The sequence below is a fragment of the Phragmites australis genome, chromosome 6, assembly GCF_958298935.1.
Source record: "Phragmites australis chromosome 6, lpPhrAust1.1, whole genome shotgun sequence".
NCBI classification, from domain to species: Eukaryota; Viridiplantae; Streptophyta; class Magnoliopsida; order Poales; family Poaceae; genus Phragmites; species Phragmites australis.
In genome coordinates this window covers 36074672-36085619 of record NC_084926.1, presented here as the reverse complement: position 1 = coordinate 36085619, position 10948 = coordinate 36074672, and the positions used below count along the sequence as shown (strand labels likewise).

The 10948-nt window shown below is 49.7% G+C and overlaps 1 protein-coding gene and 1 long non-coding RNA gene across 2 annotated transcripts; both read right to left on the bottom strand.

Annotated features, from left to right (window-relative positions):
• Positions 1-6658: 6658 nt before the first annotated feature.
• On the bottom strand, positions 6659-7359 carry LOC133920611 (uncharacterized). Its single transcript, XR_009910138.1, has 2 exons — positions 7187-7359; positions 6659-6899 (listed from the first exon to the last, which is right to left on the bottom strand). It is a non-coding gene; the product is annotated as an uncharacterized LOC133920611 (long non-coding RNA).
• A 491-nt stretch (positions 7360-7850) lies between these two features.
• On the bottom strand, positions 7851-9637 carry LOC133920610 (uncharacterized). Its single transcript, XM_062365214.1, has 3 exons — positions 9064-9637; positions 8529-8771; positions 7851-8400 (listed from the first exon to the last, which is right to left on the bottom strand). The coding sequence occupies exons 1-3, from the start codon at positions 9442-9444 to the stop codon at positions 8131-8133; spliced, it is 894 nt and encodes a 297-aa protein (XP_062221198.1). The 5' UTR covers positions 9445-9637; the 3' UTR covers positions 7851-8130.
• Between the last annotated feature and the right edge of the window lie 1311 nt (positions 9638-10948).

The window sequence follows — 10948 nt, the reverse complement described above, 5'->3', positions numbered from 1 at the left end:
TAGGTCATTCGGTAGAAGTCGAGCGGTGAATTGTTTCATCGTTCGCGAGCATAGGCGTTATTTACTTTCGTAATGATCACAATATTGGATATGAGATGATGATGGTTGTATGAGTGGTGAGTATGAGACTAGATGTGGGCGGTGCTAAGAGGTGTTTATCCTGCCCGGATGTAGAGTTTCCCTGGGTAGGTCGGAAGAGGAAAATCGAACACCGTAGACCGCTTGCGTCGTTTAAGCACCGATCGTCGGTGTAGTCGGCTTTAGCACTTACCGTACTCACTACATGCCGACTTAATGGTAAGGCGAGCCGAATACCTTTGTAGCTGTGGTCATTTGGGGCCTGAACATCAACGGTGTGAGTGGACGGGCTTGTAGTGGTACTAGTTTTCTTCGGGAGTAATTCTAGTACCACCGCACCGAGCGATGCATGTTTCAAATGATCGGGGCTTATTGGGAAAGGTTGACATGAGTACCCCCTTGTATAAAGGTTGACATGAGTACCCCCTTGTATGGATCTGTGTGGTTATGCAAGCTGTATGGTTCTCAAGTCTTGTGGGTGTAGTATTATCCCCTGCTGGGTGTAAAAACATTTCAAAATGCTGCGCTCTCGGTCATGAGCATGCTTCTGTCCATCTGCATCGGTCGTAGAGTTTTCGCTTGTGGTTGATGGTTGGATATGTGGGAGATGGTTGAGTTGGTCTTTGTTGCTCGTATGTTCTTATGGTTCCAGTTATTTATGTTCAGTTGGTTATGGCAGGGTAGAATTATGTTTTGTTGGTTAAGTTAGTTGCTCTCACATATATGTCTATATTGCTTACCGCTTATGTTTAACTTAACCATATAGCTTTTCCTTACTAATGGCTCAATGCATAATCCTTGAAGTCGAGCTATGTATGTGCTCTATATGGTTTAAGTCTTGCGAATATCTTTGTACTCATGCCTGCGTTTTCAGGTGCTACTGGTGAGGAAGAGCCGGTGTTTGGCTACTTTGTGCCTACCGATCAGGGTAGCGGGTAAGAGTAGTGCATCCTACTCTCGGAGGTCGTGCTTTTGGGGTGGAGCCTAGAGGCATGTGGCTCCACTCCCTTTTGTTGTATAGATTTATGTTTTCGCTGCGTAGATGTAGTTACCTTTTGATGTAAATTGTTGGAAATGGTTGCATGTTAAAGACTTGTAATATAAATGTTAATTACCTGCTCTTTTTTAAGCTATGTTGTGATGCTAAATGTTGGAAGGCATGTGTTCCGATCTTGGGCACGAAACACGTGTCGGGACTACCGGGATGATATTCTGTTTAATTATCGAGGTTGTGATTATGAATAATGATCATCCTAGTGATTAATTAGAATATTATTTAAACGGTTCCCCACAGTACCCCCTTGTATGGACCTGTGTGGTAATACAAATCGTATAGTCCTCAAGTCGTGTAGTTAAAGGAGTACCCCTGCAGGGTGTATAAACATCTCGAAATACCACGCTCTCGGTCATGAGCATGCTTCTATCCATTTGTAGCAGTCGTAGAGTTACGAATATGGATTGAGGTGGTTGATGGGTTGAGATGGTGCTTTATAGATTTTATTCCTTTGGTTCCTTTTACATTATATTCGGTTGATGTTTATGAACTAGTTTGTTACTTTGGTCTAATATCAACATTCACACATGTTTATGTCAAATTTGCTTTTGCATATGAAATTTACTTAACCATGTGGTATTTTTTTTGCTAATATCCAAATGCATGATCTTTGGAGTCGGACTATTTATAAGTATCCATTATAGATTAAGTCTTGCGAGTACCTTCTTACTCACGCTGCTTTTCAGGTGTTATCGTTGAGGAGGAGTTGGTCTTTGGCTACTTCACACCTGCCGAGAGTGGTAGACATGAGTAGGCAACTACTCGGTGGTCGCGCTTTTGAGGTGAATCTTGAGGGCATATGGTTTCAACCACCTTTTGTGGTATATAGCTTTTATTTCTGCTGCGTAGTTTTTCTTTTAGATAGGAGTTGATCACTTTTAGTATCCTCTTAGAACTCTTTGCTGTAAATTGTTAAACTTATAAATGCTTAAGAACTTATAATATAATTTAATTACTCGTTCTTTATTAAGTTTGGTTATGGTTGCTTAGTAAGGCATGTGTTCCGATCTTAGGTACAAAACACGTGTTGGGACTACTGGAATAGTATTTTGGTTAATCGTTGAAGTCATGATTAAGTAAATGATTGACTTAATGATTAATTAGAATATTGTTTGGACGGTTCCTCACACTCACAACAGTCATGTGAAAAAAAAAAGATATCTGTTAAATAGCAACAACCTTATTTATTTCGAAAGGAGGAGGGTTGTCTCATTCGGCGAAGACGGCGGCGACCTTCCACTACTACATAAATGGTCATCAATGCTGGCTCAAAAGCACCATCAGTGGCAGTTTTTGAACCGGCACTGATTACTCAGCATTGATAGTCACGGACTATTAGTGCCGGTTTGTGGTACAAGCCAGCAATGATACTCTCTGTATCAGTGCTGGTTTTTTGTCATAAGCTAGCACTGATGGCCCTTTCCTCCTATATAGAATCTAGTCGTTGCCAACAACAGCATAAATAATATCACATACATCACATACAACAAAATAAGCATGCATTCAAGTTTCGCATACACATATAATCACCTCAGCACATATAATATCACACACATACACAACTCATTCACATCTCATCTCATTCATGCATACGCAACCATGTTATTTCACATTCATTGACTAGAGATCATAACTAATGCAAGTTTGCAACAAAAATTTATAATTAACAGAAGAATGCAATAAAAGGGTAAGAAGCGATGTCAGGCCCCATCCTCACAAGTCACGGTTCCAGGACCGGGAACGCTGCCGCTGCCGACGGCGACGGCGGGGAATCCGGCACTGGGATGTAGACTCGGGGGCGCTTCCCCCGATCCCCCGGCGCCACCGCTACTACAATGTCGGCGGTGCCCTCTTCTCTGGTGCGGCGGCTGCTGCCCGCAGCGGCCCCGCCACCAGCCCGCGCCGGGCTGTTCGTGGCCTCCTCGCTGATCAGCTCGTCCAACCCAGGGAGCTCGGGGGCCTCGGGGCTCCGGCTCCTCGGCCGGTCCACGAGCCCCTGGGTATCGAACTCCGGCAGCTGCGCCATGATCGCCACGCGCTCGGGGTTGGCGCAGAGCGCCATCTCCGGCCACGGGAGCTCCGCTCGGCTCATGTCTTCCACTCCGGTCACCACTCGGGTCATGCCTCTCAGCTCCGCTGGGCCCAGGTCCCAGCTTGCGCCGATTTGGGTCCGAGTGATATCCTCAGGCCCGGTGTAGAACCAGCACGACCGGGCCCGCTCCCGCAGGGGCGCCAGGCGACGGCGCAAGAAGTCCGCCACCACCATGACCGAGGTCAGCCCGGAGTCGCGCAGGAGTCTGATGCGCTCGAACACCGGCTCCAACCTCGCGTCCTCCGGCGGCGACACCCCCCACGTCGACCTCCGAGGTTCCGCCGCCGCTTCCGGTAGAGCGAGACGATCGTGGGGGTCGACGTCGACGAAGAACCAGTCCCGTCGCCATTCCTTCCACTTGCTGCGCAGCACCTGGGGGATGTACTGCTCCCCCAAGACGTCTCGTAGCCGAAGGTTGCAACACCCCGCGACGTCCGCCGTGGAGTACCCCCTCTTCTTCCCAGCCGGCTGCAAGACGAAGAAGTATCAGAGAAGCGTGGCCGAAGGCACCACCCCCACGAACATCTCGCAGAAGTGCGCGAAGACCGCCAGCACCACGATGGAGTTGGGGCTCAAGTGCACCAGCTGGATGCCGTAGGTCTCAAGAACTTAGAGGAAGAAGGTTGAAAACGGCGGCACCAACCCCGCCGCCAAGAAAGAAGTGAATAAAACAATTCGCTCGGGAACGGTCGTCGCCGGCGGAAAGTTCACCGGCGTCACCACCATAGCTCCCTCCTGCCCTTCGGGCACCAGCAGCTTCCTAATTTTGGCCGCCGCTTCTTCATTCTTCAGACGAGACTCCGGCAGAACGCTGTCCGGAGTCCTGTCGCGATGGCCTCCTCCGACTCTCGGCATCTCGACGGGAGCGGAGGTGTTCTGGTGGTGGAGAGAAAGGAGGAGAAGCGCTCCGATCGCTTGAAAGGTTTCTAAGGGCTTCGGAGCATGGAGGAGGCAAGAGCAAGATTGCAGGAAGGCGTAAAAAGAGGGACAGATCGATCCCCTCCCCCTTTTTATATCTCAGAGTTCAAACGTTGCCGGCCAACGGTTCGCTCGGCGGGACGGCCTCCTCGGTCGGCGCAACTGCCAGGCGTATTTTCCTCGATCTGCGCGGCAGCCGCGCGTGCCGCCCGTACCGTTGTCATGCCCTTCAGGAGTTGTGTGGACACGCATCTACTCGTCTCCCCGCTGGGCCGTACCCGAGGCCCGGTTCTAAAAGGCCACCTCTTGAAAGCCTGCCATGTGGCATCCAAGCCAGCCTCGGCCTCGTCCACGACGAAGGGCCCATCCACAGTCTCCGTGCCATCACCTGCCAATGGGCCCGGGGGCTACTGTCGGTGTATCAGGAATCGGGGGTCCCTGAGTCCCGAGGCCAGGCCAGTCGTCCGCCACGTGTCACCATCCTGCGAGGTCCCTCCTGCGGGATGAGGAAAATCTAACTTCCAGGAGAAGGTGCTCGGGGCCACAGCCTCTGGTCCCCGAGCACCCCAGTTCTCCGATAGCCCGCAGAGTCCAAGTACCGGGAAGAAAGTGCTCGGGGAGGTGCCCGTTCGCCCCCGAGTACCCTAATCCCCCGATGGTCAGAAGAGCTAAGTGCTCGGAAGAGAGTGCTCGGGGCTGCACGTGGCAGCCCCCGAGCACCCGGTTCCCCGAGGGTCAGTACAAAAGTGCTCGGGAGAGAGTGCTCGGGGCTGCACGTGGCAGCCCCCGAGCACTCGGTTCCCCGAAAGATCGTACAAGAGTGCTCGGGAGAGAGCGCTCGGGGCTGCACGTGGCAGCCCCCGAGCACTCGGTTCCCCGAAGGTTCGTGCTAGAGCACCTGATGCCCCGACGACCCAGAAGGGCCCCCGAGGGGCCCGCCGACGAGGTGTCAACCAGTCAGAGGTCCAAGGCCGCATTTAATGTGCACGCGCGGCCTGACATCCTGACATCCCCAACTGCTCCCGCCGCAGTGTCAGTCCCTGTCATGCTTTGGCAGAGGGGCGTGGGGCCATTAATTGCACGGGTCCCGTCCCGTATCATCCGGTGTATCTCGGGATAACGTTACCAGGATCAAAGCGTTCCGCCTGCCACTCTACCCTGGCAGAGGAACAAGACAGGGTGGGCGTGCCGGGTGCCTCTGTGGCTGCTCGGCGGGCCCTCTCAACGGCGCCCGGCGCTAGGGCGTCCACAGTGGTGGGTGGTCGGACGCGCGCCGCGTTTTTCCACCGCCCCTGTCACTTCACCCAGAGGAAACGATGACGCCTTTCTCAGTCGTGGCGTCTTGGAACATGTGCCCCTTCTTTCCCGTTTGGGGTATGTCGTGGCCGGCGAGTGCATAAAAGGATGGGCATACAGAAAGAAGAGCACGATCGAAAACATCACGGAGAAAGACGAAGAACACCGCAGGTAAGCTTGAGCAGAGCTAGAACAAGGGAGCCTCAAGCTCTTAGCCATACAATATATTCTTGTAACCAGACATATCCCTGAGGGATCCCCCTCAGGGAAGGATATTGCATCCACACAGGAGTAGGGTATTACGCCCCCGTGCGGCCCGAACCTGTCTAAACCCCGGTGCATTTATTTCTCCCTGCACTAGGTCGATCATCCCCCACCACCGGCCGTTGCATTTATTTCCACTTCCATTTATTTCTCCGACGAACTCATTCAGGATCATCCCCCCGGCCGAATCTCTAAAAAGGGATCTCTCGGGATCCCTGCGACAGGAGTTCACCCTCCGACAGATGCCTATTCAGCTTTTTTAGTGCTTGCTTGGAGAGCAAGTTGGATAGGATGGTCATGTAGAGAGAATATTTTTCTCAGATGCTGGATGGGTTTAATCGCCAAAAACCGTTAGACGGAGCCATCCATGCTGTAGATGAGTTTTATTCTTGATGATGTGACATATTCTAGTTGGTTGGAGTATTTTTTTTTTAGCACGCTTTAAATGATATTATCTCCTAAATTGTTTATCTAATTTGCAATCTGATTATACTATTGTATTCATTACAATTAAATTAACAAAACTAGATCTCGCATGATTATATTTTAATAAAAAACTAAATATATGATAAGCGGACCTCATCAAATTTTGGCTACCTCCATCCAAATTCTATCCGTCCCAAAAAAATTAGATCACCCTATTTATACTACCAAATATTAAATTAGATCATCCCATCTAACAAAACACATATATCCGTATGCCATTGCTCCAACAAAACGCACCATAAATCATCCCAAAGAGGAAGTTGCAACCACGAGATTGAGATTGATAAAAAGGAGATAGGGAGAGGATTTTTTACGTCGAACCGATGTCATGTGGCTTGTGGGCAAGCCACGTAGCCTTATCATTTGACCTCAAAAAAGAAAGTAAAGGGTGCATGTGGAACAAACATTTCAATATTTATCCTTCTCGAAATCGTTATGAAAACAATAAATAAAATGAATGTGCAGCAATCAAATAAAACCGTCCATGAACATTATTAATGGTTAATGTGTTGCAGACTAGATTGAGAAACAATGAAACATGAACCCATTAACCTGTTATGGTGCGCGAAATACCAAATCTTCTCGTGTCTTGTTCTGCACCTAGGCGGAGGCAAATGGAGGCTGCCAATTAACACGCGCAGCCCCACTCGTGCACGATCAGACAGGTTGTCAGAACTTTCCCTTTATAGGTTGTTGCCTCCGGCCGATTTCCTTTTAGTTGTGACATGGAAAACACATTAGTTTATAAAAAATAGTTGAAACCTAAGCACAAAAACTTGTGAGAATATTTTTGAACGAACAAATTTCAGATAAAAATTCTAGAAGAAATTTATCAGACAAAAATTTCTAGAAGAAAATTTTCATATCAAAAAGTTTTGATAAAAGGTTCCAGAAGAAAATTTCAGATCAAAAAGTTTTGATCTCAAATCTGGAAGAAATGTGAAACAAAAACTTTTTTGACCAAAAAACAAAAAGTTCCAACAAGAAATGGATTCCACCTTCTCCGGCGCCAGCGCCGCCGCCACGAGCCCGGCGCCCACTCCGGTGCCCCCGACAGCGCCCGGTGCGACCTCCTTCTTTGACGCATGGGAGGGCGCTTGAGGCGGGTGGAGTTGGCGGCTGTGTCCCGATGCGGCGGGGAGGCAGAAGGCGACGAGTGGCCGTTCAAAGATCGGACCTCGGGTGGGTCATTTCACAGGTTGGGCCTCCCTTTGCATGGTTAGGCCTATGAGATTTTTTAGAAATTATAATGGGCCAGGCCTATACATCAAACAGTTTTTGCCGACGGAAGATAGAGGATTCTTGAGATTGTTTTGGGATATGTACGAACCGATTAACTTCTAAATATATTTTGGTGGAGCAACAAGTTGGATATGGACGAATAATTAACAACTAAATATATTCTTCTGGAGCACAAATTGATGCGTAGAAATTGATGAACTGCTAAATATATTTGAAGAGTTTGTCCATGCTACTGGCACTGGAGGGAAGAATTGTCTCCAGACGTCAGCCAGTACGACTCAAACGCCGGTCCAGACTCCAATCCCTCCATCTCCATCCAAAAGTACGAAAATATTTTAAAATAAAATGAATTTTTTTTTATGGAGCGTAAAGCACGAGAAGCTAGAGAAATCGCCGAAACATTGAACTTTTCACATCTGATGAAGTTCATAGTAGTACTTCACTTGTCTTAAACATTTGTACATGCTACAAATACAGGCCGGTTTTATTTGGCATACACTTATGCACGACAGCAGTAAGCTTATTCAACCATATACGTGATGATCACAATGGAAAGTACAGTTCAACGTAAATCAGGAAAATTTAAAGGATTAACACTGACAGGTGCAAACGTGAAATCACAGAGTGGCAACACCAATCTTCTGACCTCTCCACTTATTCTCAGTTTCTCACCACCATGCGGCACTTGGCATTGCTATTCTTAGCTGGCGCTGCTGACGAGAGCATCCTTGTAGGACCCCGGCGGCGGCGGCGGCGGCGGCGCCACGGCCGGGCCCCTCCTGCCGTGCTCCAGGATGAGGGGCACCTTGCCCTCCCTCTCCATGGCCAGCCGCTCCTGCGCTCCGCCGCGCAGCTTCTCCAGCCCCCGGCCGTTCATCTGCTGCGTCTTGAACACCTTGAGGAGATTCAGGACACCACCGGCGAGGAAGAGGAGGCTCCCGAAGAGGCAGAACCACGCCCAGCTCCTCCCCTGCGCCCAGAGCAGAGTTTCCTACTTCAACTCTACTTCCAGTTCAGCTAAAGAAAAACTCTGCTTCCAGTTCAGTGATACTTCAGTTCAGCTAATGTAAGTGACCGGGAGGTCACTGATCGATTTACCAGTAGCGTGAAGGCGGAGTGGCTGTGACGGTCATGTCGGTTGATGATGCCGGCGATGAGGAACAGGGTGCTCCCCAGCAGGAGCGGGATCTGGACGCTCTTCTGCAGGAGCTGGACGTGCCCGCTGGCTCGCTCGTAGACCTGGCAGATGTTGTGCACGGACCCGAGGAACCACAGCGCCGGCCCGGCTATGAGCAGGTTCAGGCCGTGCTTCGCTAGGCCCTGACGGTATCCCCTCTCCATCTGTATGATAGGAAATGCTAGCTGAGTAAAATATAGCTTACAATCAAGCCCGACCAAGTAACGCTAACTATACAGCACACCAAAATCTCAGAAAAATTTAACACTATCAAACATTGATTCAGTCCTTAGCCGGCCGGAGAGGTGAAGTGTTTTACCAGTACTTCTTATTGTGGACAAACAGGACTTCTATTTGAGCAACATCAATTTAATTATGATATAATCAGCTGCACGTAATTTGAATGGATGCATACAGATTGTGACGAACACTTTCGATTCGGAGAAGAGCACGAACCTGAATCTCGAAGAAGATGACGGCGACAAGTGTGAGCACGGTGCCGACGATCTGCACGGCGGGGACGGCGAGCTCGACGAGCGCGAGCTGCCTGTCGAGCCCGGCCAGCCCGAGGCGGTAGTCGACCCCTGCGACGTGGGCCAGGAGGTCGTGCGCGTTGACGGCCAGTACGCCGACGAGCCCGAGTGCGGCCACCGCGAGGCCGGGCCTGTTGGACCCGGCCCACGGTGAGAGCTGTCCCACGAAACCGCCCACGAGGAGGACGGCCGCGAAGACATACACCCCCGCGTTGATGTACTCCCACCGGTTGCGCGACGCCGTGCCGGCGCCGGCGCCGAGGCTGTACGCGCGGCACTCGCGCGCCGTCGCCAGCTTCACCATGGCGGCCTCTGCCTGCTGAGCGTGCGTGTCTTAACGATGCGCGCGCGGGTGCTAACTGCAATCGAGGTGAGATGGTAGGTAGGCGGAGTCGCGGAGGCGGCGGTCGAGATTAGAAGGAAGGAGAAGGCGGCATGGCCGCATTGGCAAGCTGGCTCGAGCCTCGAGGGGGCCGGCCATGGCGGATACGTGGCGACATGCATGCAGCGCCAGGTGAAGGGGCCGCGTGACTATTTGCTTCGTCATAGTCGTCTCGCTGAGTAAAATATGAGCGCTTCTAGACGGTTGGAGACAAGCGGCCAGAACACGTGGTATTGGACTCTGCGAATGGCAGGCATCCAACTCTGGGTCGTCGGAGAGTCTCACTTTGCCAGTACTATCATCTCACAGCTTTGTTTGTAAAGCTTTTGCACCGCATTGTTTTCTTCTCTTTTCTCTAGAAAGGATCTATTTAGATCGATCCATGGCCCATCCCTGATCTATTGCATCTACTCCCTCTCATTCAGAAAATTTGTTGTTTAACATCAGACTACAATTATAAAAATAAGATAACAAGCCACATGAAAGAAATATTATCCGCCACATAGCCTATTACTCAAAACCACAACTCAAAAGATCTATAGCCACTACTTCCCATGCTTAGCATGCAATGGGAGTGTCTTTTCTCTCCTCTTGCTTTTACAGTAGTATTCAAAATCTCAGCCAATATATATCCTCAAAGTACCTGTATAAAAAAGTGATTGTTTTTTTTTATCAAAGATAATATTATTATGGTATTTTTATATTACCCAAAATAAGGCTGCCGCCATGACTAGAATCTTTTTGTTTTTTATTGCCCATGTACCACCCAGCCAGCCACTCAACATATGGATAGTGTTCATAGCTTTATTTATAGCTAAGGCAATTATGACAATGTGTCATTATGGTTCTCAAATATAACTTTGGCTATTATTTTCTACTATATATAACATGTTTATGAAAGAGGATGCTAAACAGCACCCCGAGTGTTTTTGAGGTGAGGAACACACAAATTTTGCACCTTGCGATTTGTTTGTAGATTTGTACACCGACCGACAATGGATGACCTTACTTCTACAACGATGGGAAGCTTTCTCGGTGACATTTTAGGTTCGGTTTAGGGTTTAGGAGGTTAGGATCTGGGGTTCACTGTATACCTCAAGTTTAGAGGAAGGCTAGGAAGGCAAACGATTGGCAGTGGGCTGCAGTGAGGTGGTGGAGCCACATGTTTGGTAGGAGCCTATGAGGGCAGTGGGCGACAAGGACTAGCCCTAAGTATGCCGTTGGAGACAAAGACTCGCCATGAGGAAGCCACCGGAGATGATGATGTAGGGCGGGGCAGGGGCAAATGCAGCGATAGGAGGCTCGTCTGAGGTGAGGAAGGAGTCGATGCCGACGAGCATTGGACAACGACACACTAGTATACAACGGCATGGGCAAGAGAAGACTTGGGAGGTGGAGATCGGGGCAAAAATCCAAAAATAGACAA

Coding starts and splice junctions, on each gene's coding strand:
- LOC133920610 (XM_062365214.1), bottom strand. CDS start 9,444: ATGGTGAAGCTGGCGACGGCGCGCGAGTGCCGCGCGTACAGCCTCGGC. Junction 8,772..9,063: donor TCATCTTCTTCGAGATTCAG/GTTCGTGCTCTT, acceptor CCTATCATACAG/ATGGAGAGGGGATACCGTCA. Junction 8,401..8,528: donor ACTCCGCCTTCACGCTACTG/GTAAATCGATCA, acceptor CTCTGGGCGCAG/GGGAGGAGCTGGGCGTGGTT.